Raw genomic sequence first — 24,169 nt, forward strand, 5'->3', positions numbered from 1 at the left:
TCAATTTTTTCATTTTTGGTAAATTTTAGTATTTTGTCACCTAATCGCGTAATTAGTGCGAATTAGGGTTTTTAAACGTTTTTCTCAGTATTTATATGTTTTGTAGCCGTTAGAGGCAATACAAACTTTTATCAATAAACACAGACTTTTTGTCAAATTATTTCTCTAGTGGATTCCAGTTTTCTTCTCTTTGTGGATTTAAGGAACCCCTCGTGGATTCAAAGTTTACTACCAGGAACTAACAGTTTAGTTTTTGTTTCATCAAGAGAGTATTGTGTGTGCTTTCTTTAGGCTTCCACGACATCATAAACTCAAAACCCCAATACATCAAATTACTTTCTCACACTCACTCACAACAAACAAACTCTCAACACAATCACGGGTAATCTTTTAACCTAAAAATATATATCAATTCTCTCCTAAAAAAATGTAACCATTTTCTCCTAGAAGAAATTCCAACCCATTTTTGAAGTCAAGCCTTTTCCTTATCTTATTCATGTAATGGTTGGCACTCTTTTGTTTACATGTGAGCCAACCCACTCCTTAACACAAACCAGTTTTCTCATAAAGCTCCCACATTGCATCAATAGATGCAATCACGTCAACCTTAGAACATGCTACATGATCAAATGTCTTGTCAATATCCTACTTTCGACTATTGTTTTGCTTGGGCATGGCATTTTCCCTATTCCATATTTTTTTCCACATATATTGATCTTTTAGGTTCCATTTGCTTGTTTAAATCCCCTAAATCACTCAAATTGATCCATTTGGACCCTGTAAATGCAAAAGTCGCTAACTCACTCACATGTGCTTTATCATGATGTCCTTCGCCAATTTTTCCCAGGCCATTAGTGTAGCCATTCTTCGACCCTTGTCAGGCCATAGCAGCTCTTCCTTGGTCATCGATGCAGCCATTATCAAGCCTTTGCAACCTTCTTCTAGCATTCCTTCGAAGTCATCATCCCAATTTCCATAAATCTTCCTCAATTGTGGCTGATCCATATCCAACCAATCAGGTCACTTTCAAGAACATTTTTAAGGAATCATTTAAGATTTCTTCGAGGTATCTTCACAAATGTTATTCGTAAATCAATGCTTCATCAATCCTCTACCTTGATTTTGAGGGGATGTTAAATAATAATAGATTGATTTGATATGTAATGGGCCTAATGGCACAAGAGGCCCAAATGTAGTGTAAAGCCCATGCGCACATAACCTATCTTCATCTTATGTGAAAAATATAGCCGTGCATTATTTCAAAACTAAAAAAATGGATTGGTCCTTTGTTCATTATATATGTAAACAATTTTTTTTTTTCCGCCTGCATTTAACTTCAAATTTCATCAATTTGATTTTGGTAGCATCATACTCCAAAAACATAGGATTAATAGATGTATTTTCTTCTGAACTTAACCACACTCCCACATTTTTACATTTATATTGTAATATTTATTTATTTTAATTAATTAATATTAAAATGCTCCAACATATAGCCTTCACATTCCATACCCTTAATGCCTTGTTCCATATCCTTTGTGGGTGAAACTGCAAACCTATATCCAGCCCATATGTTATCATAAAAGGAAATGTGTAAAGAAGAGATCGAACAATCTTGCCTAATTTGTTCTGATACTTGTTGAAGCAACATTCATGGACATTGGAATTGAACTCTCAGGTAAAATTTACAGCCACCAATACTTCTAGTAGGCAAATGAGATATACCATTTAAATATATGGAAACTATAATGCTTTATTTATATGCAATATTAATTTTATCAGGGTTTCTTGTCAAACACGTAATTCATAGTGAGCAATACTTTGTATATGCTACTTCATTTTACATGGTTGATGATTGATCCTTCATTGTTGATGAGAGTGAAGCTACAGCCTCTCCAACTGTCAAGTAAAGGCTATCCGGTCTCATGAAATCCTGAGCTTCATCTGCCTTCAGGATTTTTTCCATTACCTCACCCAAAGGATTCACCAGTACAAGCTGTGAAGCCAATTAAAAACAATTGAGGTATGAGACTAACAGCTACAAAAAGGATATAAAAGAACTATATAAGAGATTTTATGCACTTGCCTCAACACCTTTCTTTTCCATTGTTTTTCTCAAATCCTTGAAGAGAGAGACTCCACTTGTGTCTATGGCACTCACAGCTGATAGTATAAAGATTTTGTGTGTTATAGTTTGTAAATTGCATTTGGCTTTGTTCAATAGGCTTGAACAAAAAATGATAAATTGTTGCTCCAGAATGACAATAACCACCATTAGTAGAAAGTGCATATTGGCTGAAGTGAACAACATCAATTTGAAAACATAATTCTAAAATTGAATTCATTCTAAAATTAACTTTACCTGACATTTCCAAAATCACAAATTGGAGGCTTGACTGTTTTTTACTGTCTTCTTCTGCTTCATATTCTTCAATCCATCTCAAAATCCTTCGTTGTATAACAAAAAGGATTTGACCAAAATTACTACATAAACTGACTTGGTTTGTTAATATAAGATTATAGAGTAACAACCAACCTTTCATTGAGATATGTGATATTAGCAAAGTTGATGGGAGCTTCAATGCTTAAAATGAGGAATCCAGGGACTCTTACAGCTTCCTTGTAATGGTGCAGATTTCGATATATCTGTGTCCCAGGTATATTCCCCAACATCACTATTTTTGGCCTTGTAATTTGCAGCAGGATCTTGAAAATGGATAGTCCAACCTGACCATAAACATCATTGTCATTCTTGTTTGGTATACACGTGTGAGTGAAGGTACCACGTATAGATAAAATAAAGAAGTTGAGGAACTAATATAACATGGTGGGGCTCAATCCCATAACACTCATGATACTTAAGCTTTTGGGTTAAACAGTATTCCTAGTCTCTTCAAGGTGTTATCTCCCCAAAATAATGTCTGTCATGCGTGCGATATAATTAACACTTTTTTAGATGCCTTCTTCTTTATACTAGTTAGAGAGTGCCACATTCTTTACTGCAAGAAGATTTTAGATTAATTACTGAGAGTTAAAATGATGTCTAGTACAACATCCTAAGCCAATTCAATGAGCAAAGAAGATGCTTAATTGTGACACAAACCACAAAGCTAATCCTAAGATGATGTGAACCTAACAATGTATTTTCTAGAAGTTGCAGAAACTATATACATACCGCAAAGGCAAGGCCATCTTGGACAGAGATGAAAATAACACCCAAGAATGCACATAACAATACGATAAAATCGTATTTGTCAACCCTCCAAATTTGATATGCAGCTGGGATATCAATGAGACCAACTACTGCCGAGACTATGATTGCACCCAGTACAACATTTGGTGTGTATTGGAACAGAGGCATAAGGAGGAGAAGTGACACCATAACTGTCACTGACATTACTATGTTAGAGGCTGCTGTTTTTGCTCCTGCATTGTGATTGACAGCTGACCTTGAGAATGCACCTGCAATTCAATGCTGTATTAGAAAATACGTATTTTTAAGCAAAGTCTTGAAACTTTAGGAAAAAGGCTTAAGGAATAGGATTATCTTCCTCTTCATTTCAACTAAAATTTATTTCACGGTTAAGATTTTAATTTTTGAATTTGATGACATACATAGTTTTAAGTTATTTAAATTTTAAGTGACAATGACATTTGATATACATACATACATATATATATATATATACACACACTTATAATACTAGTATTCACTTTTGAATTATGAAGGGGTAACTATGCACCTGTTGTAACGTAGCAAGAAGTAGAGGAGCCAACAACATTCATCAACCCAATTGCTATCATCTCCTTATTTCCATCCACTTGGTAATCCTTTAAAGCAGCAAAAGTTCTTCCCACTGCAATACCTTCCTGTTCCCAAAAAAGTTATAATAACAATTAATGATGATATTTTTATTAAAATGTAGTGTGTTTGGCACATTAATTATTTGTAATAAACACCCTCTAGTCTTTTGTTAACCAATGAATTAAAGGGAAAAGTTAAAAAGCATTTACTACTTCATTAAATGATTTTTATTTTAAAAAATTATAGAGTTAAATTATACACAAATATCAATAAAAGTACATGAAATTTTATTTGAGTATTAATAAATCATTAATGAATGTATTTTTTTTTGCTTTTGAAAAATTATATTGCAATTAATAATTAAACATTTAACATTCTTTAACATTTTTAACATGTAACAAAACCCTCCTCTTACATAATAATAAGACTTATTAATTAAGGAAAATGTTAACCAATACTTGGATTTTGTTAATGAATGCCCTAAGGGTATTCATTTAAGAAATATTACGTTTATAAACTTTTTATAGGAAAGGAAAAAAGTGAGCAACTTATTTTTTTGACAATTTTTTATATTTGAACTTTCTTAAAATCGGAGTGATATTAGAATTTTTTTAAATTTTTTTTTTATACGAGATAGAATTTCTACTTTAGTCTAGCCTAAGTGTATATATGTGTGAAACTTTCTCCTAGAGACTTAAATCTCGACTATTGCACTCTACATTTCACAAACATTTATACTTGTAGAGTGATCACCACACCAAAAGTGCGCGATTGTTTTAAAATGATTTATTAACAAATTTTCTAATGATACTCATTAACTGAACACTAACTTTCACTTAAGAGTTTATAAAAAGGACAATTAATTATGGGGAGTAACATTAAATGGAAGGGTATCATTCCATAAATAAAAAAGAACAGACTTCATGAATTCTATCATTTACTAAAACTACATAAAGTAATAAAGAAAATTGTTCTGGTTATGATGTAAGTCATGTAACAAATAAGTAGCCGACAGAGAATCTTACAGTGAGGGATAAAATGCCAGTGACAAGCCCGGTTTTCATTACCAGCCCCAGGTGGCTGCCATGGAAGTGCAACATGTGCCATGAAGGTGGGTTCAATCCTTCTTGTAATTTTCCAATCTACCAAACAGAACCAATTGAAAACTTTAGTAATGATAGTGAAACATTTTACTAGTTACGAACTTTTTCTGTTTGGGGGTATTCATGCATGAACTTACCACACTGATGCCATGATTATTAGCTTTGGATGCAAAGACTAGGAGTGTTGAGACTATCACAGACACAAGTGGCGCTCCAGCTGAAACCCAGAACAACTTTGGCCTTTTCATGCTCTGCATTGCACGCATCTCGATCAATAGTCAATTATTGACTTGTCAAAGAAAAATGTTATACACCAGGTCTGGGGTATAATTATCGTACACTTTTCATTACACCATCGTATATTTACTGTCAAATTGGCTTAAATTATATTTTAAAAATAGCAATTTTAATTAAAATAGTGAACATAATTTCACGATTTTAACTAAAATAGTGAACATAATTTCATAATTTTAACTAAAATAGTGTTTTTCAAAGGAAATATATACAGAGCACAATAACAAATGTGTACGAATATTTTTCCATATGAGAGCAACAAAAATTCACAAATTAGTGTGTAAGAATATTTTTCCATATGGGTCAAGGATATGGGCCCTATTAACTAGACGTACAAAACCCATCTTTTATATATATATAGACACACACATGGCCCGTGGACAAAAATGAAGAATAAAAGAAAAAAGATATTATACACACAGTAGTATAAGTCTAGACCATTCAATCAGGAAATAGCCACTATCCAATATTGGACAATTAAGTTAAAATATGGTGTATAGTTAGGACAGGATGTACCTCAATAATTGGTAAGGCCTACCATAAAGAAGAAGAGCATATATAATTTGTGTCATTGTATAATGAGTCAGAAAAGAATAAAAAAATCAGGAAATAAAATTTTTCTTTTTGATGAAAAGACTAATAATTTTATTAATGAAAATAAATTTCATACATCGTGAGCCAAAGATATCTCAATGATAACTGAATTTTACCATATATAAATTGAGTTGGAATATGATTTACTATTAGTCATGGTGCAGATTTAACAAAAGTTTATAAGAAATTGCCACAGCGACCTAAACAGCTATTAATGCCACAAAAGTGACTTGATCTTTCATTTTTTTTTAATTATAGGTTTTTATTTTTTATTTTTATAATTTAATTATTTGGTGGAAGGATTAATATAATTCTTAACGTCTATGTTGGAAATTATTTTTTTGAAAGACCATTATTTTATTCCCAATTAATTACATAAGGAATTTTTTTTCCAATTTTTTGCAAATATTCTAGATTAATAAATTAAATACAAAAAATAATGATATAACAATGAAATAAAATAAAAAGGAAGTACGTGAGTGCGTCAAAATTTTCAAAGGTTATTGTTTTACGCTTAGTTATCTTTTATTTATTTTTTTTTTCATTTCATATAATTTTCTATATAAAACTACAATTTAAGCTCAACTTTTAAGAAAGTTATAATAATCACAGTGTTTAACTTTTAAGAAAGTTAGAATAATCACAATATTTCTTGAAGGCTATGAAGAAAGAAAAGAGAGGCATTTGAAGCTAATGAGAGTGAACATTGTAAAAGGGTCAAATGAGAGTTATATTAAAACAGATATGTTTACTGCAAACTAGACTACAATCCAATAATTAATTGGAAAAACAAGTATACCAGAGAGAGAGAGAGAGAGAGAGAGAGAGAGAGAGAGAGAGAGAGAGAGAGAGAGAGAGAGAGAGAGAGAGAGAGAGAGAGAGAGAGAGAGAGATTCCTTTTGACGATGTTAGATCTAGAAACACAATATGTTAAAATTCATCGTGACTCAAACCTCCCATATTTAAAATAATCTTTCTCAAGATGGGACTCAGGTCAAATTATTGCTCAGCTTTTTACTTAAGAGAGCGCATGTGACTTTCTTATTATCTAGCTACACCTACACTCCCAAGGTATAATTCCTATGAATAGAAAGCTACTATTATCATGTTCAACTAGGATAGTCACATAAGGATAAGGTCATCCCACCTAACCTTTCTTATTCTAGAAAAAAGAAGAAAAAAAAAAGGTACCTAATTAACCTTAAGAGGGCGTTTGGATCCAAGTCTGGCGTCCACGTCCGCGTTTTTGGTTTTTTTTTTTTAACCCAGCCGCATAGATGGACTTTTCAGTGATGAACAGTGCACAAATGTACTGTTTACAGGTCTCACAAAATTCACTTTTCAGCAACTTTTTCATTAAAAATGGGTCCCACAGCACTATTCACACATTTAAAAATTATTTTGCTACAGTGTTTTCAGTTTTCAGTTTTCAGTTTTCAGTTTCAGCAAAATAAGTTCTATCCAAACAGACCCTAAGTCGCAGGACAACTATTGGAGATACGTACACTTTAGCAAAGGTAGTGATGTAAAAAATATGCGGTTAAAAGAATAAATTTATCATATCTCAATAATTTAAATTTCTAGAATAAACAGTAATTTAATATGATATCAGAACAAGAAATCATGAATTCGATTCATGTCTCCTCCACTTGAGCTCACACATAAAATGAGTGTTAGAAGTATTTGATTAAATGATTAAATTTACTATATCCCAATAATTTAAGTTTTTGAAACAATTTGCAGTTTAACAAGTTATTCGAAATTTTGAATTTTTCCCTTCCCTTCTCCCTTCCCCTCTTTTACGAGCCAAAACCTATTTAATTAGGAACTTCTCCCTTCTCCTCTTTTAGGAGCCAAAACTTACTTATTTAATGTTTAATCATAAACATGATAAGACCCAGCTAGCTACTTGTGCTAATTTATGCTTACAATTGAATATTATAATACAAAAGTATGTCGATTCCCAATCCACAATATTTCTACTTGTTTAGTTGTTTTAATTATTAAATTATGAGTTAAAATATAATAGTGTTATGTTATAGAATTCTTTTTGCTATAGAAAGTAGAAATACCCTACGATAACCATCAACTTCATTAATTATTAAAATCTTTTTGCTATAAAAATCTAGATGGTACTTAGCTAGATATCTGCTACAAAGGGTTGAGGGAAAGAGAGAGAGAGAGACCTATATAAATCTCTCTCTCTCTCTCTCTCTCTCTCTCTCAACCCTTTGTAGCAAATATCTAGCTAAGTATGATTGATCGCATTAGGCTTAAAACAATATTTTATGTTATGAGATGTCTATGATTTGCTTTATCCACAAGATCAATTACATAATTGATTATTTTGAGGGTTTGAACGAGAACTAGCTGCCGTGGATCAACAACTAATAAAAAAGTTTGCATTGGTATTAAAAAAAATTGGACCAACCAAAACTCAATCATGGCAACAAATGACACGTGTTATACATGCAAATTACAATCCAAACGAGTACGTGTACGAGTCTTTGCAATTACTATAACGTGAGCCATAGCCAAGACAAACTTCCTTTTGGGTTTGCTTTTGCCATATACTTTATCCCTAGGCAATTACTACCACAATTGTGAAAGATATTTGAAGGTTTATGGGTCATATTTACTTACCAAGAAAAAAGGTTTTGGGTCATAGTATGATAGTAACTTATAATTTTCTTGTTGACCCCACTTGTGTGTGTTTGTGTTTGTGTTTTTCTAGGGAAAGTTTGTGATCCATGATTCTATGCAACCGTCAATTGTATGAACTATAAAATTGGTAAAAACAGTCTATCATAATAAATACAGATCGAACAATGAAATTGTCCTCTACTGCAGATTTTTTTTCATCTTTTTTGTGTGGCAATAAGTAATACTTGCAGAAAAAGAGAGTACAGTGAAGGGGAATAACTTACCACGTGTCTTGCCAATAATAGTAAGACAAGGAAGCAAAATCCCATGACTATAGTTTGCCATGACCACTGCAGGAAAACAATGAATTACATTAGTACCTAATGCATATATATTAGCTGCAAAGTACCATGGTTTAAAAGAAGATTTTGAGTCACGACTTCGTGAATTTAGATTAATTCTTTGTTAAATCGTTTATAATTTGCGTATTTGTTGAAAGTACAACAATGAATATAGCAGCAAAATGAAAGATATTAACATTTTGATTTTAAAATAAAACTTGAGTCGTAAACTTAGATTAACTTTTTGTTAAAAAAATCTAGTTGCATGTTTGTTGAAAGTTGGTAATAATACAATTGTAAAAAAAAAAAAAAGGGTGAGATTTGAAAAAATTATATTATTATAATAATAAGAAATTAGGAATTTTTTTTTTCAAACTCTCTCTCTTATTCATTATGCTACTTGCTAGTAAAAGTCAGAAAGTAACAGAGGGAATATTACATTCTGTTCTGCACAATTCCCACTGTACTCTTTTTATTGTGTTTTTTTTAATAAAAGTTTTTAGAAACTTTTATTGTGTTGTTTAGAAGACCTTAAATGTCATCACATAAGATGATAACATCAAAACCGAGGTCCTTTAATTAGCACAGAATAGCAAGAGATTGACGGTGGTTGGCTGCTTGCAACAATTACCATAACAAAATTATACGATAAAAAAAAATTATAATGAACATGTACTATAATATTATGCTACGTACCAGTATTAAATAATTATCCGGTATTCTGAAAATACAATGATGGTATTATTGAATAAATTTAGAAAGTTTACTGACAAATAAGCATGTCTGTTTACCAACAAAAAAATAATAATAATAATCATGTCCTTTTTAAGAGTGTAATTAATGGTGTATCAAAAAAATTATTAATTACTATTATTTTTAGAAGAATGTTATGGATTCAGATCCTCTAGAGTTCCTAGGGTACTCTACCAAGTAGAGTTCATTAAATCCTAACCACTCTTTAATGATTTAATGGTCTAGATTCTGCCATGTCAGCATTTCATTAACAATCATCTTAATTGTTTTGTTTACAACATTATTTTATTATTTTAAGAATATTATTAATGAAATGCTGACATGGCAGAATCTAAACCATTAAATCATTAAAGAGTGGTTAAGATTTAATGAACTCTACTTGGTAGAGTTCCTAAGAACTCTAGAGGATCTGAATCCGAATGTTATATATAATCCTGGTTAAGTAACTGTAGGCCTTTTCCAATATTGAATGTGTCAGTTAATTAGTATCGATTGATAAGAAAGTAAGACTTCTTTTCTTCTTTTTTTTTTTTTTTTTTTTAGAAACCAGTAATACCTCATTTCTGTTGTGGAAAACAGAGCTTAAAACAGGAACCAAACCCATTTGTTTGGTGAAATTAGTGATTCCAAGGAGGCTCTTAAGCTGTTGCAGAGAGACTATAATAGCAGCTCCAGCCATGAAGCCAATAAGAGTAGCTTTCGAAAGAAAGTCAATAATAAATCCAAGCCTGCAATTCAAACCAAAAAAAGAAACAAACAAACAAACAAACGTGCAATTATTAATTCCACAACTTTTCATTAAGGAAAGGAAAAATCTTCTTTTTTTTTTGGTGGAAAGATATATAGAAGAAGAAAAAAGAGATCACCTTAATAATCCTAAAGAAGCTTGGAAGAGACCAGCAAAGAAGGTTGAAGAAAAGGCTAGTTGAAGAAACAAGAGGGGGTCTTTGCTTGGAGACACTTCTTGCCTAAGCATGGATCCTAGTATAAGAGAAGCAATGGAAACAGGTCCTACTGCTAGGTCCCTAGAACTCCCAAGAACAGCATACACAAGTGGAGGGACAAAGCTGGAATCTTTATGTGTAAAACCAACAGAAGAAAGAGGAGTGAGTTACAGACAATAGAACAGTATATGCTTTAAATTTAGGTATAAAAGAAGTTGAAAAAAAGGATATACATATACTCACATAGACCCACAATAGGTGGCAGATTAGCAAGCTTAGCATAACTGATGCCCTGTAAAGAAAAAAGGGTCATAAAGGAAACAGGTTCAATCAATGCATGGTATTTCATTATTTCACTTTAAAAAGCTCAGGCTAAAAAAGTATGAAATGAAAGGAAATGTGAAAAAGAATATAGCAAGTGAGATGACTAACCTGGGGAATGGCTAAGCTAGCAATGGTGAGACCAGCAACAATGTCAGATTTGAAGAGTTTGAGGCTGTAATTAGGACCCCATTGAAGAATAGGAAAGATATACTGAGCTCCAAGTATCAATTTCTTCTTCGTTGGTTGGCCTTTGAATTGGCGCAAAGGGTCATCAGGGAAGAAGGTTTCCTTGAGTCTGAGCTTCAGCTTCTGTAAGGTGCTCATAGGGGGTGGTGTAACAACCTTGTGTGCTTCCATGGCTATTTCCAAGCAGTGAGAGTGCATGGTACTAGCTTTGGCTTCCATTGTAAAGAAAGTGGTATTTTTTTCTTTTTTTTTTTTGGCTAAGAGAAAGTGGTATGTTTTACTTTGGTTGATCAAATCCTAGCTCTCTTTTTATATATGTGAGTCTCCACCCCATCAATCAACCTTTGCAAGACCGCTAAAATACAAAGCAGTAGTAATACTTGGCTACTATGTACACACACATATATAAATATATATATATATATATATAAAATACTCTGAGATTTTATGTTAAGGCTTATCAAAATAGCAATGTTGTGGTAGTTGAGGCAACTTACTTTTTGGGCACGTTGAAGGGCCTTGTCTATGGAAATTGGTAAATTTGGCCACATATGATTGGTTATGAAGGGTTGCCGCTTGTTGAGTTTTCAAAAATCACTAAGAAATGTGCACACAAGGTAAATAGAGGGGAAGAGGTGTGAACAGTATTAGAGGTACATAAACCAGTGTGCCATGGAATTAGTTGTGGCATTTGTTGCTAACAAGAAAATGGAATATTTTGGCCGGATATTCCTTCCTTTCTTCAGTTCTCTCTCATTAAGGAATGGTGGTTCAATTCTCTATGCTGTTTATGAATTTAATGAGGATGGTTTTAGTGTTAAATACAGATCAGAAATGGAAGAGAGAGGGAGAGAGAAAGTGAAATCTAGTTGGTATTATGCGATGCTCAGGCACCTTTATGTGGATAAACCAAATCATGTATATGTCATAACATAGTATTAATTTAAGCCTAATGTGACCAAGGATATGCAACCACATGGCAGTGATATGCCACAATACATGCATGACCTAACTCCTTACTCAAAGCCCTCAGATACAAACTTTTTCACATGCTGTTATAACTGATGCATAATTATAAAAGTAGTGTTTATGATAGATTCACGCAAAAATAATATTATTCCAATCACAACATATCATATTAGCAATACTGAAAAATATTGTGTCCTATTCATGAAAAATATACCATCTCCATAGTGCTATGTTGGCTATGAGTTTGAGAAGATAAGAATTTGTTTATTCGGTGCAGAGTTGCCATAACTATGGCAGTAACCATTTTAATATATGTGGAGTAGTATTGAGTAGTATTGTGTCCTATTCATGAAAAATATACCATCTCCATAGTGCTATGTTGGCTATGAGTTTGAGAAGATAAGAATTTGTTTATTCGGTGCAGAGTTGCCATAACTATGGCAGTAACCATTTTAATATATGTGGAGTAGTATTGAGTCGAGAGTACATGTCACTACTCTCTGTCCTCAGCAATTTTAAAGTCTTGGTTTCTATTTCTCAATCCTTTAGGCATCAGCATACTTTGTCTTTATCATTGAAATATGTGAGCTAGTTGACCCCTATATATATAGAAAGAGAGTTGGGATCAAGTTACACCTGGTGTAACTCTATAAGAGTTATACATTTTTTAAGCCGTAGATTTATGAGAGATTCAATGGCTAAAAAAAATCAACTATCATATTATTTAATTTAATTTAAGATATATTTTTTTTCTCTCTCCCCATTTAATACTACATCTTCAAATGTTTAATATAGAGAAAGGTATTTAAGATTGTAAGAACTTATAGGCCTCTAGCCATACTATTGTCATACGATGAGGGTAAACATTAGGATGAATTTGAATTACAAACAAATTTTAATTGGATCAAATTTGGATAGTTTCTATCTTATCGTAATCTATACAATCTGATAAAATTTGGTTTACTGTCTTCATCCATTTTCTCTACTGATGTTTTTTATTTCTCCTTATTTCTGCACTTTCTGGCATCCTTAAATGTAATTGATTTTTTTTTTTTTTATGAAAATTTGTTAGGAATTTAGATACAATAGTACTTACTCCTTGAAAATTTTATTTCATTTTTTTCATTAATTTGCTAAACATACTATCAAGGAGAGAGAAAAAGAGACATAAATCTACAATGAAGTGATATTCATGGATGATTTGTTGGAGTGCTTATAATACCATTCTCTCTCCTCATTTAGTTGTCTGATGCCATTTGCAGCTCCTGCCATGAATATTTTTGCTTGAACATTTTGTAAAACAGGTATAAGGAAAGTGATATTCAAGGAGAAAAAAAAAAACTAAGAAAGTAGAAACATAGGAGAAATTGCAAAGAAAATGGAAAGAAAGACTTAATAAGGAGAGAGAAAAAGAGACATAAGAAATATTAATGAGGAGATTATTAATTAGGTAAGTATTTAATGTTGTAATGGATAATGGTGTTTTGTTTTTATCCGTTGGATCTCTCATAAATCTACGGCTTAAAAAATGTGTAACTCTTGTGGAGATAAACCAAGTGTAACTTGAACTCATTTCATATATAATAAATTGAATAAAGTTAGGCTAGTAACAAAAGTATCAACCAAGCCGAAGTGGAAGACTTTTGTGAGAAAGTTCAGCGGATTTGGGATTAACAAGAACAAGAAAGATAGGAACAAGTTTCAGTATGATCCAGAGAGTTATGCTTTTAATTTTGATGGTAGTTTTGATTGTGAGGAAGATGACTTGGTTCTTGATTTTTTGTCGAGGTTTGCTGCTCCTATTCATAATCATGAAGAACAACGGAGAACTGGCACGCCTGCACTAATAGGGTAAAAGAGTATTGTAAATATATTTGTAAAGTCATTTGGCCAAAAAAATAATATATATGTAAAAGGTTTTAAACAATAAGTATGGAGAGAGAAACAAAACTGCTATTAATTAAGTGAATAATGTGTAAATCAATTAGCATTTAATGCTTTTTTTTTTTTTTACCGTTAGATCTTTCGGAAATCTATGACTTAAAAAATGTGTAACTCAGGTGTAACTTGAACCCATCTCATATATATATATATATATAAACACACACGCCCTAATGCACAACAACCATGCCCAATCTACTCATTTAACTTGAATATAAAAAATCATTTGTGCTGTATTGAGTGTTCAACTATTTTATGTTCTATTAAAAATAGTATGTCAAGTTGTCACACATCTTTTTTTTTTTTTCTCTTTGTAAAGTATCCAAACATATGGAATTTTGATAAAATAATACAATTTACGGAATATAAAGTGGAACATTAAAAGTAGAACAAAGTTTTTATTATTTCTGATTTAATATTCGATATATATACATTTGATAGCCTCATTCTTCATTTATACTTAAGGTTGATGATTCAACAAGATAAGTGGGCCTTTCAATTGTCATAGCCTTAAAAGTATCATATACTTTTCCTAGCAAGAGTTCCATTAAGATTCTCTTAAAAAAGATTCTCTTACAATGTTTTCATCAAAAAAAGATTCTCTTACAATGTTGTTTTTTTTTTTCTATTCTTTTTCCTTTTCTTTTCCTTACTTATAATTTAAGAATGAAGAGAAGGGATAGGAGCAAATTTTGGAAGGAAAACCATCATTTGTTTAGAATGGAATGTCATTGGAGACATAAAAGTGAAAGTGAAGGAGAAAGAATATAAATGATTTTTTTTTTAATGAAAAAAAGATGCTTGTCATCATTTATTTGATTCAAGCCACTCAATGTTCTAAATTGAAAATTTTTATAGATTGTTACTTGGTTGGTAAAAATTATAATATTAATGGTGGGTTTAAATAAGAACCGAACTTGCTAATTCAACTATTTTGAAAAATATTGTGAAGTTTTTTGTATTCGCACACATTGCTCTTCTAAAATGGGCCATTGTCTATAGTAGTTCAGTACCAACCGCAAAATCAGATTGTGGTTGCTGCCGATTTGTGCTTCTGTATAATTATTGCCATGCATATTATGGGTTTGGACCATGTGAAAAACAAGCATGATTGGTCTTTAGTCTGTTGGTGACATATGCAATAGAAGATGGCTTCTTTGATTTAGCATTAATCAATTATGAAGTATAAGACTCTAGTCTTATATAAGAACAAAGAATTCATACCAATTATTTTTTGTCACAGAGCACCTTCTAGTGGATATCATTAGGATATAGGAGAAGTCTTGAAGTTTTTGTTTAATTAAATGAGAGTTAACCATCCAATTCATTTTGCTTAAAAATTCAGACTTGGTCAATCTATAGCTAAATTAGATCTTAAGCTATCCCAATTGAGAGGTCTGAAGCTGATAGGAGGTTTGTAGACCAGGGCCTTCAGGCTACTCAAGGTCAAGTAACACTACAAGTAGCAACTTGTAGGAATATACAATTGAGAGAGAGAGAGAGAAGAAAATGTATAAAGAAAAAAAATTGGATTCGAATCCATTGATGGAAACTTTTCTTTATGATCTTTTTCTCTCCTTTTAGGTAGAAGAAGACAATTATTGGTATTGGAAATTACTTTTTCTGTTTTGATAGGCACAAAAAAGAAGAAGATAAAAAATGAATATTAAATGACTAATTTAGCCATTCAAACATGTTGGACAAATTTTTATTAATTTTTGTTGAATGGTCGAATTTCAAGCTGATCATTTAACTATTAATTGCATCAATTTAAATCTCAAATTTCAAAACCAACTCAATTTATCTTTAGATATCCTCCATTAAAATTTTAATGGAATTATCTAATATCACAACATGGTAACATAGAAAATAATACAAAATTAAACTCTAAAACACCTTAAATCTTCGAAGTAGTGCAATGTAATCCAATTGAAAATAAATAAATAAATAAACAAAATGTAAAATTATAATTGATACTACACAGTTGAATGAGTTTAAACATCACATGTTTATGGAAAAGATAAGTGAGGACAACAAATAAAAATTTGACAACAAAAAATCTAAAAATAACAGTAGGTTGGAAAACAGTCTCGAAATTAAGCTATGTTTTAACTTTTAACTACAAAATGAATTAGCAAAAAGTATAAAATAAAAAGAAGAAATGAGCACTAGAAAAAGAAACATGATTTTAATTAATTACATATAAATTATGCTTTTAATTAATTACATATAAATTAGCAAAAAGTTAAAAAAATAAATAAATAAATAAACGTGGGCGGCAGGATTCGAACCTGCGCGGGCAAAGCCCACATGATTTCTAGTCATGCCCGATAACCACTCCGGCACGCCCACCATGATGTTCCAATTTGCATTCAACATATACTAGATAATATAAATTACGGAACTGGTGAACCGATTATTGGAGCAGTGAAGGACCCACCAAGTGTATATCTCAAAGAAAAGTGCAAAAGAGGCACAATAGTGACATTCCATTGGAGGAACACACTTTCTATAAAGAAGAGGTTATATTTATAAATCCAATGAGAATTACATAAAAATAACAAAAAAAGGTCGGTCAAGAAAAATCATTATACGGCTATCACAGGAGCTGATTAATTATAAATAATAATAAAGTTACATGATAATAGACAAGATTTGGATCTCTAACATTCTTGGCCAGTTGCAGTTCTGCAAGTAGGAAATGTGCATCTTGTCTTTGATCATCTAAGAACTTCATCAAAAGAAAAATGATAAAAGAATTTTTTTTTTTTTTAAATAGAAAACTTGCAGACTTGAGGGTTTTTTTTTTAAATAAAAAAAAAAAAAGATGCTAATCACAAGATTTTAAATGCCTCACCATATACTACAGATAGCATATCATTATGACCACTGCAAACTCTTGGTGCAATGGTCACTCCACAAGTATAAGTGTTTGTTGGGTGTGAGGGACAAGGGTCAGGATTCAAGTTTCTAGAAGAGATTTTCACACATATATATTCTAAAATAAAATTCTATCTTGTTTAAAAGTAAAAATAAAAATCATTATGACCATTTTGATGCAAAAATAATTATGAACACAATTTTCCCCCTTTTTTTAAAAGATCAAGGACGAGTGATGAAATTGTTCTCAATATAATGGGGGACAATCACATGATCCGTCCCACCAATAAAAATAAGCTTTTCTTATTAACATGTAATTGCAAATAGTTCATACTTCCTAATGGTTGAAACTCATATATAATAAATTATCTCTTTGTTTTTATTCTAAACTTTGTGAAAATATACTACTATCTTTAAATTTCAGAGGACTTATATCAAATAGTTGCATCTTCAAAGATATAACACAAAGAACAGTTGTATGCTGTAGGAATACCAAGTTGATATCACACAAACGTGCTTAGGAGTCAACCCTCTAAAACGTATTCTATTCTTATTGAAAAATTATCAATAATTCTGAAATCACAACAAATCAGGCAAAAGAGGTCGATAATGATTAAACTTTTGTCAGTATGTGAAAATTTCAAGGACCAAAAAAAATGAATTCAAAGAGTCTTGAAATTCTATGACATGAGGCATGTAATTGAGTGGTTAATTGTCACACCATAAACATGCAATGTCTCTCTTATAATGATGGTTTTAGCTACTGATTAATTTTGTATCTTTTTGGTAAAAGCAAATCATAGTTATCCAAGCAAGCATATCTCTTCTGAACAGAAAGGGTGCTAGAAATGATCTTCTAGATTCAAGTGAGTATTCTATTTAAAAATTTTATATTAAAGCAAGAATCTGCATGAAAAGTAAGCGCAACATAATTGTAAAAGGTATTTTCTTTACTTTTAGAAGATAATAAGCCACTGTCCAACATTCTTTCAGCAAGGTGATATTAATGGTCCAAAAGCAATTACAGGTTTCCTTTTTCCACGGAGTTCTTTTAAACCACAAAGAAAATATGCTATTGGGATGACAAAGCGATGAATGATGGTGTGAGAAATGTGGCCCTGTGAATGTCAACCATATTTCAAAAAGTCGATGAATATGTTAAAGATCCTTTCTTTTTCTGGTAGAAACAAACAATTGGTGGAGATGAGGAACATTTGACACATGCTTTCGCGGAGCTCCAACTATTTGAAGCCATGACGTGTGGAATTGCATAACTTTGCTTTACATTGTTAATGGAGAATGTCACATAGTTAAAGATGCTAATGTCACATTGCTAACTTTGCTTTACATTGTTAAAGGAGAACGTCAATTTGTCAGGGACTAAGGGTGTTGTTCTTTTCATGGTCTGCACAAAAATGTATTACCATTACATTCTGTTTTCATTTCAAATTTTAACTTTGTTAAAGATTGCAGTGGCTAAAGCCTAATTACATGCCTAATGTTTGAAATTTGTCACTGAAAAGTTCATATATTGACTAAAATATTAGCGATAATAGACTGCGGAATGAATTGAAACACTTTATATTAGGATCACTAAAAATCCTAACCTAAACAAGGTAAAATTATTTTTAAAAAATCATGAAATGAACAAAAATTATATAAGAGTCCCCTAACTAATAGAATTTATCTAAATGAGAACAATTGAAAAACTAATTACAGATAATAATGACAGCTAGGGGTTGTTACAAAAGGCTATTGTGTTATTTTACCATCCTTGCTAACTATAGGAATTAGGTGCATGTTAGTTGGAGTTACCTATAGTCAGCTATGAAATGAGTAGTAGCAATGATCAAGTACATTTTGGGTTTTAACCTCTTCTACTGCATAGTACAAGGGGTTGAAACTTGAAAGAATATTTTTCAGCTAAAGAGCATTGCTCAACTTTTATTGACAGTCTAAAGTAAGGAAAGGGAATTCAATTTATCTCTAGCATGATCATTGGCACCCTGCAGCCTGCAGGACCACTATATTTGAAATATGGCCATAGAGTCTTGAATGATTCAGCAAGTTCACTGCAAGCTTAAAGTACAAGCTAAGCTAAAGTATGGACAGATTGATGGTATCTAGTGTGTGATAAAAGAGAGATATGGTTATGGCCTCCAGCTAGATAAAATGATCTGGTAGAAATTCAAAGTAGGATCCCTAACTTTGCATTATGCAATTGTCTAGTTTCCTCCCAAAACCAGTAGTTTCACTTGTTCCAAGTCATGAGATGTAACGTAAAGAAAGTTGCCTCAAGTAACTGATAGAATCTAGTCTGGTTTAGCATAGCTATTTCTCAGCATTCTTGTATTTCTTGACTTGACAATGAATTCTAGCACATGGAAAATTGTCTATGTACTTACTGTAGAAGTTAGCCTGAGAGTTGCAACCATATTTTCTTTGGGGTTGTGTTAATGGGCACCGTAAGGTGCCCGTTAACAGCAACTTTTGACTTTTTTATTGTACAATTTTTTGTTTTTTCTGCAGCTTTATGTAATATTTTTCAGTGTGGGGTCAACTTTGTAGAGAGAAAAAATATTAAAATAACCAAAATGACTAGTTTTATGTCCTTTTCATTTATTTATTTAATTTTTTTATTAAATAAGACTCACTTTTGTACAACCTTAACAAGCACCTATGCGGTGCTTGTTAACATTTGCCTCTTCTTTAAATGCTTCTTGACCAACTAAGTATAGAAGATGGTTTTCAGCATATGTTTTATCAAGAGAGATGTAAATGATTGAATGAAAAGTTCAATCAGAAGTAAGCTCTTTGAAGGTTAAGAGTCTTAATGTTAGGCTGCAACCATGTACTTACTCTGGCTAGACCAAAAATGTTTGAGTTCAAAAAAGTGGTGTAAAAAGTCAAGAGGTTTTTGTCCAATCAGTCATAGCTCCTGTTAGATTCTGACTAGATCCAATGAAGAAAGTACCCAAATCTATTAGGGATAGATTTCTTTATACCATTTGGAATATCTGTATTTCCTTTTTTTTTTTGGTTTTTGGAATTGGGTTTGCTAGTTAGTTGAAAAGGTTGTAAGCTTTTTGTTGGTTGAACTTTGCCTATCCTCTCGAAGAAATTAATATTGATTCATTGAACACATACTTTGTTAGAGAATTGAGTAACTTACAATGCAATTGACTGAAGACCCTAAAAGGCTATCAACAGAGCATTACTACAAACAACAAAACACCAAAACCAAACAAAAGAAGTTCCATGACTTTAGGTCTGATCGTCCAATGCACATCACAATAAATAACTAAAGGTGATTATGCAATAAAAGTTGTGAGGTGCGTTGCTTACATCAAGTAACTGGAGAGGACATCAGCAACCTAACCTTCTTAGTGCAATATGTATTCATGAAGTTTGAATTTTCATATTAAATGGTCAAAGGTGAGATGTGGGGTTCTTTTCCTAGTTAAATTTGCTATCAATTTTACCACAAAATGTTTACAAATTAACATATATAATTGATGTTAATTTCAAATCAACAACATAATAATTAAATTTCTGAATTAATTTTTTGTTTTATAATTAAAAGTTGACACACCAAATTCGTACTAAATGTAGCATCCCCCTTTTTAATACATTGGTGCATAATGGTATTGGCAAAGAAAAAACTTGCTTCCTTGTAAGCTTACTTTTCTTTTTCTTTTTTTTATGTCGGACCACTGGCCAAGCATAAAAATAGCTTCTCATACTAAGGGTCTGTTTGGAATCCGCTTATGTTGCTGAAACATAAAACTTTTTGCTGAAAGTACAATAGATAAAGGTAAAAGTTAGTTTAAATAATACAGTGGGACGCATAAATAGTAAAAAAAATTGCAGTGAGGCTCATGAATAGTAACAAAAATAAGTTGAATAATAAAATAAGTTGGCAAAAATAATTTTTGCCAAACATACACTAAGGGTCCATTTGGATACCGCTTATTTTATTGAAAACTGAAAACACTGTAGCAAAATAATTGTTAAATGTGTGAATAATGCCATGAGACCCATTTTTAAAGTTTTTTTTCCGAATAAAGTACTTGTGGGTCCCTTGAACAGTGCATGGGACCCACTAAATAGTGCATAATCACGTGAAAACTGACTTCTCAAAAAAAAAAAAAAACATAAACGCACAAACACAGCACTAGAAACGTAATCCAAACCGGTAGTAAGGGTGTGTTCGGATACTACTTTTTTGCTGAAACTAAAAAATTATTACTAAAAGTACTATAAATAAATGTAAAAGTTAATTGAAATAGTATAGTGCAGTCTATAAATAGTGCCAAAAAGTGTAATGAGATCTATGAAAAATAGCAAAAATTAGCTAAATAGTGAAATAATTTTAATTTTTAATTCTAACTCAAACGCACGCTTATAACGTCAAAGTGTCAATTGTGTATCTCCAACTTTCAAGCCTTGGCCCTTGAGTGGTTGTGTTTGACTAGGAATTGAAGAGGTTTGAGTGCGCGTCAAATAATTAAGCATGTCACAACACAAACCATAAATTGATTTGCCTCTTGTTTAGCACTCAACAGTGTGTGCCACTATCTTCTATTCTCATATGTTAATCAAGTAACAAATTAAAATATCAATTTTCGGTATGTTTTTGGGGTTTAAGTGGTGTTGAGTGTGTGCCTCATATCTAGAAACACATTGGTGCACTTCCACTTATTTGCTTATTTGCTAAAAGTGACAGATTATATAACTTAAAGAAAGCTGCAGATCTTAGCATATTTGGTTTAGTATCAGATTCTCCAATTGAATCTAGTCACATGGTGTATTGACCAATGCAACAAAAAAAAAAACATAAACCTTTTATTTACTGCAACTTTCAACCTCACTGAACACTTCAAACAAATAAACCAATAAGCTACCAAAAACTTAAGCCTATCCAAACTAACAGTTAATGATGCATAAACAAGAGAACAAGTGCCCCAGTTGGTCTGGTGGGTGGTGGTGATGTGCTATTCCCCCTCTTGTCAAAACTATGTAAGTGAAGTTCATTCATAGTAAAAAAAAACAACTAAGTTTTAAGTCTTATTTTTGAATTTAGGCAACAATGGTTGAAAAGGGATTAGGCAAGTAGAGGGCAATCCCTGTTGCTTAGCCCAATAACCCAGGCCGATGGTTCTTTGTTCAGGAAGGCAGACCATTGAGATGGTTGTATCATTCTGGCCCAATTCTATCTGGGCCCTATATGGCAAGTAATATGCTTATCTACTCACATAAAAATTATTATTCTTAAATAATTTGATAGTTGTGGGTGGTCTATTTTTTTTTATGATAATTTAATAGTTGGGGGCGGGAGGATTTGAACTATAGATATGTTCGACTTTATTGAAAATATAGATAACACCATAACAATTGAGCTATAAGGCAATTAGCAAAAAAATTATTGAAACAATATATATATATATATATATATATATATATATATATATATATATATATATATATATTAGTCTCAATTTTTAGCAAGACTAGTCAATTCCCTGTCCATAAGACACTCTGAAGACTCCATTAATCAATAGTGTGGTAAATGAAACTTGAGATTTTCAAATTTACGATATGTCTTTCAAGTCCATTGAACTCATCACCCAAGTGTCTTCAAATGGATAAAAAGAGCACATCTTTAAATAATACTATAAAATTTTCTAACCATATCATAATTCAAGATGAATGTGTAATATCTTACATGTACTCTGGTACCTGTGAATAGTTTTAAATTAATCCAAAAAAAAAAAAAAACTCTCACTTTCACTACTCCTTCCTTTTTTACACATGGGCCTTCCTTATTTAGAAGATGAAGTCCAAACTTTATACTCCATTACGGCCCATTGAATACAAAGCCCACCCATCTCCACGAACCCTAAAACCCTTCAAAAACCCTAGAACCTAGAACCTTCCACTGTCATCCACAGCTTGAACCCCCAAAAACTCTGAACCCCCATTTTTAAAAGCACATCCAAACCCAACTCTCAGTTTGAAAAAATCACCAAAACAAGCACAAAACTTTGAGCTTTTACAACAACAACAAAAAAAAAAAACCATGGCAAAGCGTCTGATCCCAAGCCTTAACCGTGTCCTGGTTGAGAAAATCTTGCCCCCCACCAAAACTAACACTGGTATTCTTCTCCCAGAGAAAGTGGCTAAGGTACACAATGTGTGTGAATCTTTGTTTTTTTGTTTTTTGTGTTTTGGTTTTTGGGATCTAACGGTTGTGATTGGTGTGATTGCGGTGTGTAGTTGAACTCGGGGAAAGTGATTGCAGTGGGACCTGGAGCACGTGATAGGGCTGGAAATTTGATACCTGTGACTGTGAAGGAGGGTGACAATGTTCTTTTGCCTGAGTTTGGGGGTACCCAAGTCAAGCTTGGTGAAAAAGAGTATGTTTTTGTGTTTGCTTTGCTCTGTTTTGGTCTCTTTCAACCTATTTAGGATTTATATTTATATTTTTTTGGGGTTTTGGCATGTGGGTTTTGTTGTGCAGGTTCATTTTGTACAGGGATGAGGATATCTTGGGCACTCTTCATGACTGATTGGCTTTTGGCATTCAATGGGATTTTGTTTGGGTTTAGGAGGAATTTTGGTTTTATTGGATGTAACTGATTATTGATTAGAGATTGGAGATTTGGGTTGTCCTATTGGTGTTAGTTTGATTTGGAATGTGCTAATGGAAATGGTTTTTTCTTTTGTAGTCTCCAATTTAGTGTTCATGTTTGGGGTTTGTTATTTGCATTAGATCTCTGTTGCAAAAGTTAATGTGATACAATGGTATAGGTTAATAGGTTCCTGAGACAGCAAGACAAGACAATTGAAAACTTTTTCTTGCAATTGAAACCAACAAGTCTGTGACACAAATTTTTTTTTTTCAACAAATCTTTTTAAAATTATTGCTGCCATGACTTACTTGATACAACTTGTCACTTCAGTCAGCGAAGTTATGAAAAAATTTGTATCTACATCTCTTGCCAATCAAAACAAAACAACAAAGAAGTTGAAAAACCAAGAAATCTAGGTTATGTTTGGTTTAGTCAAACCCATCACTCAATTCTCAAAATCTTGAGAACCTATTATGATTATGGACTTCAATAAATTTTAACTTTTCTGGGTTGCAATCTCTGTTAAAGGGGATTAATTGTTGTAATGTGATGCATTTTACATTGATATTGTCTTGAGAATGTCTTTGTTTAGATGACTGTTACCGAATGATAGAATTCTCAATTCTTGGTTAAACCTTTTTAATTTTGGGACCCCCTTGTTTTTTGGTTTCCCTTCAATGGATATGGTTGAAACATCATGTTTCCTCCCCAATTCACATTTATGATTAAAAGGTTGATTCTTTTATGTGGTGAGGTGAAT

General features: G+C 32.0%; 2 protein-coding genes and 1 non-coding gene across 3 annotated transcripts; 1 reads left to right on the forward strand and 2 right to left on the reverse strand.

Annotated features, from left to right (window-relative positions):
- Positions 1-1,727: 1,727 nt before the first annotated feature.
- On the reverse strand, positions 1,728-11,249 carry LOC142608023 (putative sulfate transporter 3.3). The gene is made up of 13 exons (XM_075779728.1): positions 10,910-11,249; positions 10,721-10,769; positions 10,400-10,607; positions 10,090-10,261; positions 8,724-8,789; positions 5,046-5,159; positions 4,831-4,947; positions 3,744-3,870; positions 3,176-3,462; positions 2,537-2,727; positions 2,363-2,448; positions 2,087-2,163; positions 1,728-1,996 (listed from the first exon to the last, which is right to left on the reverse strand). The coding sequence occupies exons 1-13, from the start codon at positions 11,204-11,206 to the stop codon at positions 1,841-1,843; spliced, it is 1,947 nt and encodes a 648-aa protein (XP_075635843.1). The 5' UTR covers positions 11,207-11,249; the 3' UTR covers positions 1,728-1,840.
- Positions 11,250-16,167: 4,918 nt separating this feature from the next.
- On the reverse strand, positions 16,168-16,249 carry TRNAS-AGA (transfer RNA serine (anticodon AGA)). Its single transcript has one exon. It is a non-coding gene; the product is annotated as a tRNA-Ser (tRNA).
- A 6,455-nt stretch (positions 16,250-22,704) lies between these two features.
- On the forward strand, positions 22,705-23,512 carry LOC142608375 (10 kDa chaperonin-like). The gene is made up of 3 exons (XM_075780139.1): positions 22,705-22,961; positions 23,054-23,193; positions 23,298-23,512. The coding sequence occupies exons 1-3, from the start codon at positions 22,857-22,859 to the stop codon at positions 23,344-23,346; spliced, it is 294 nt and encodes a 97-aa protein (XP_075636254.1). The 5' UTR covers positions 22,705-22,856; the 3' UTR covers positions 23,347-23,512.
- Positions 23,513-24,169: the final 657 nt, after the last annotated feature.

This window comes from Castanea sativa, chromosome 8 (genome assembly GCF_040712315.1).
Source record: "Castanea sativa cultivar Marrone di Chiusa Pesio chromosome 8, ASM4071231v1".
NCBI lineage: Eukaryota > Viridiplantae > Streptophyta > Magnoliopsida > Fagales > Fagaceae > Castanea > Castanea sativa.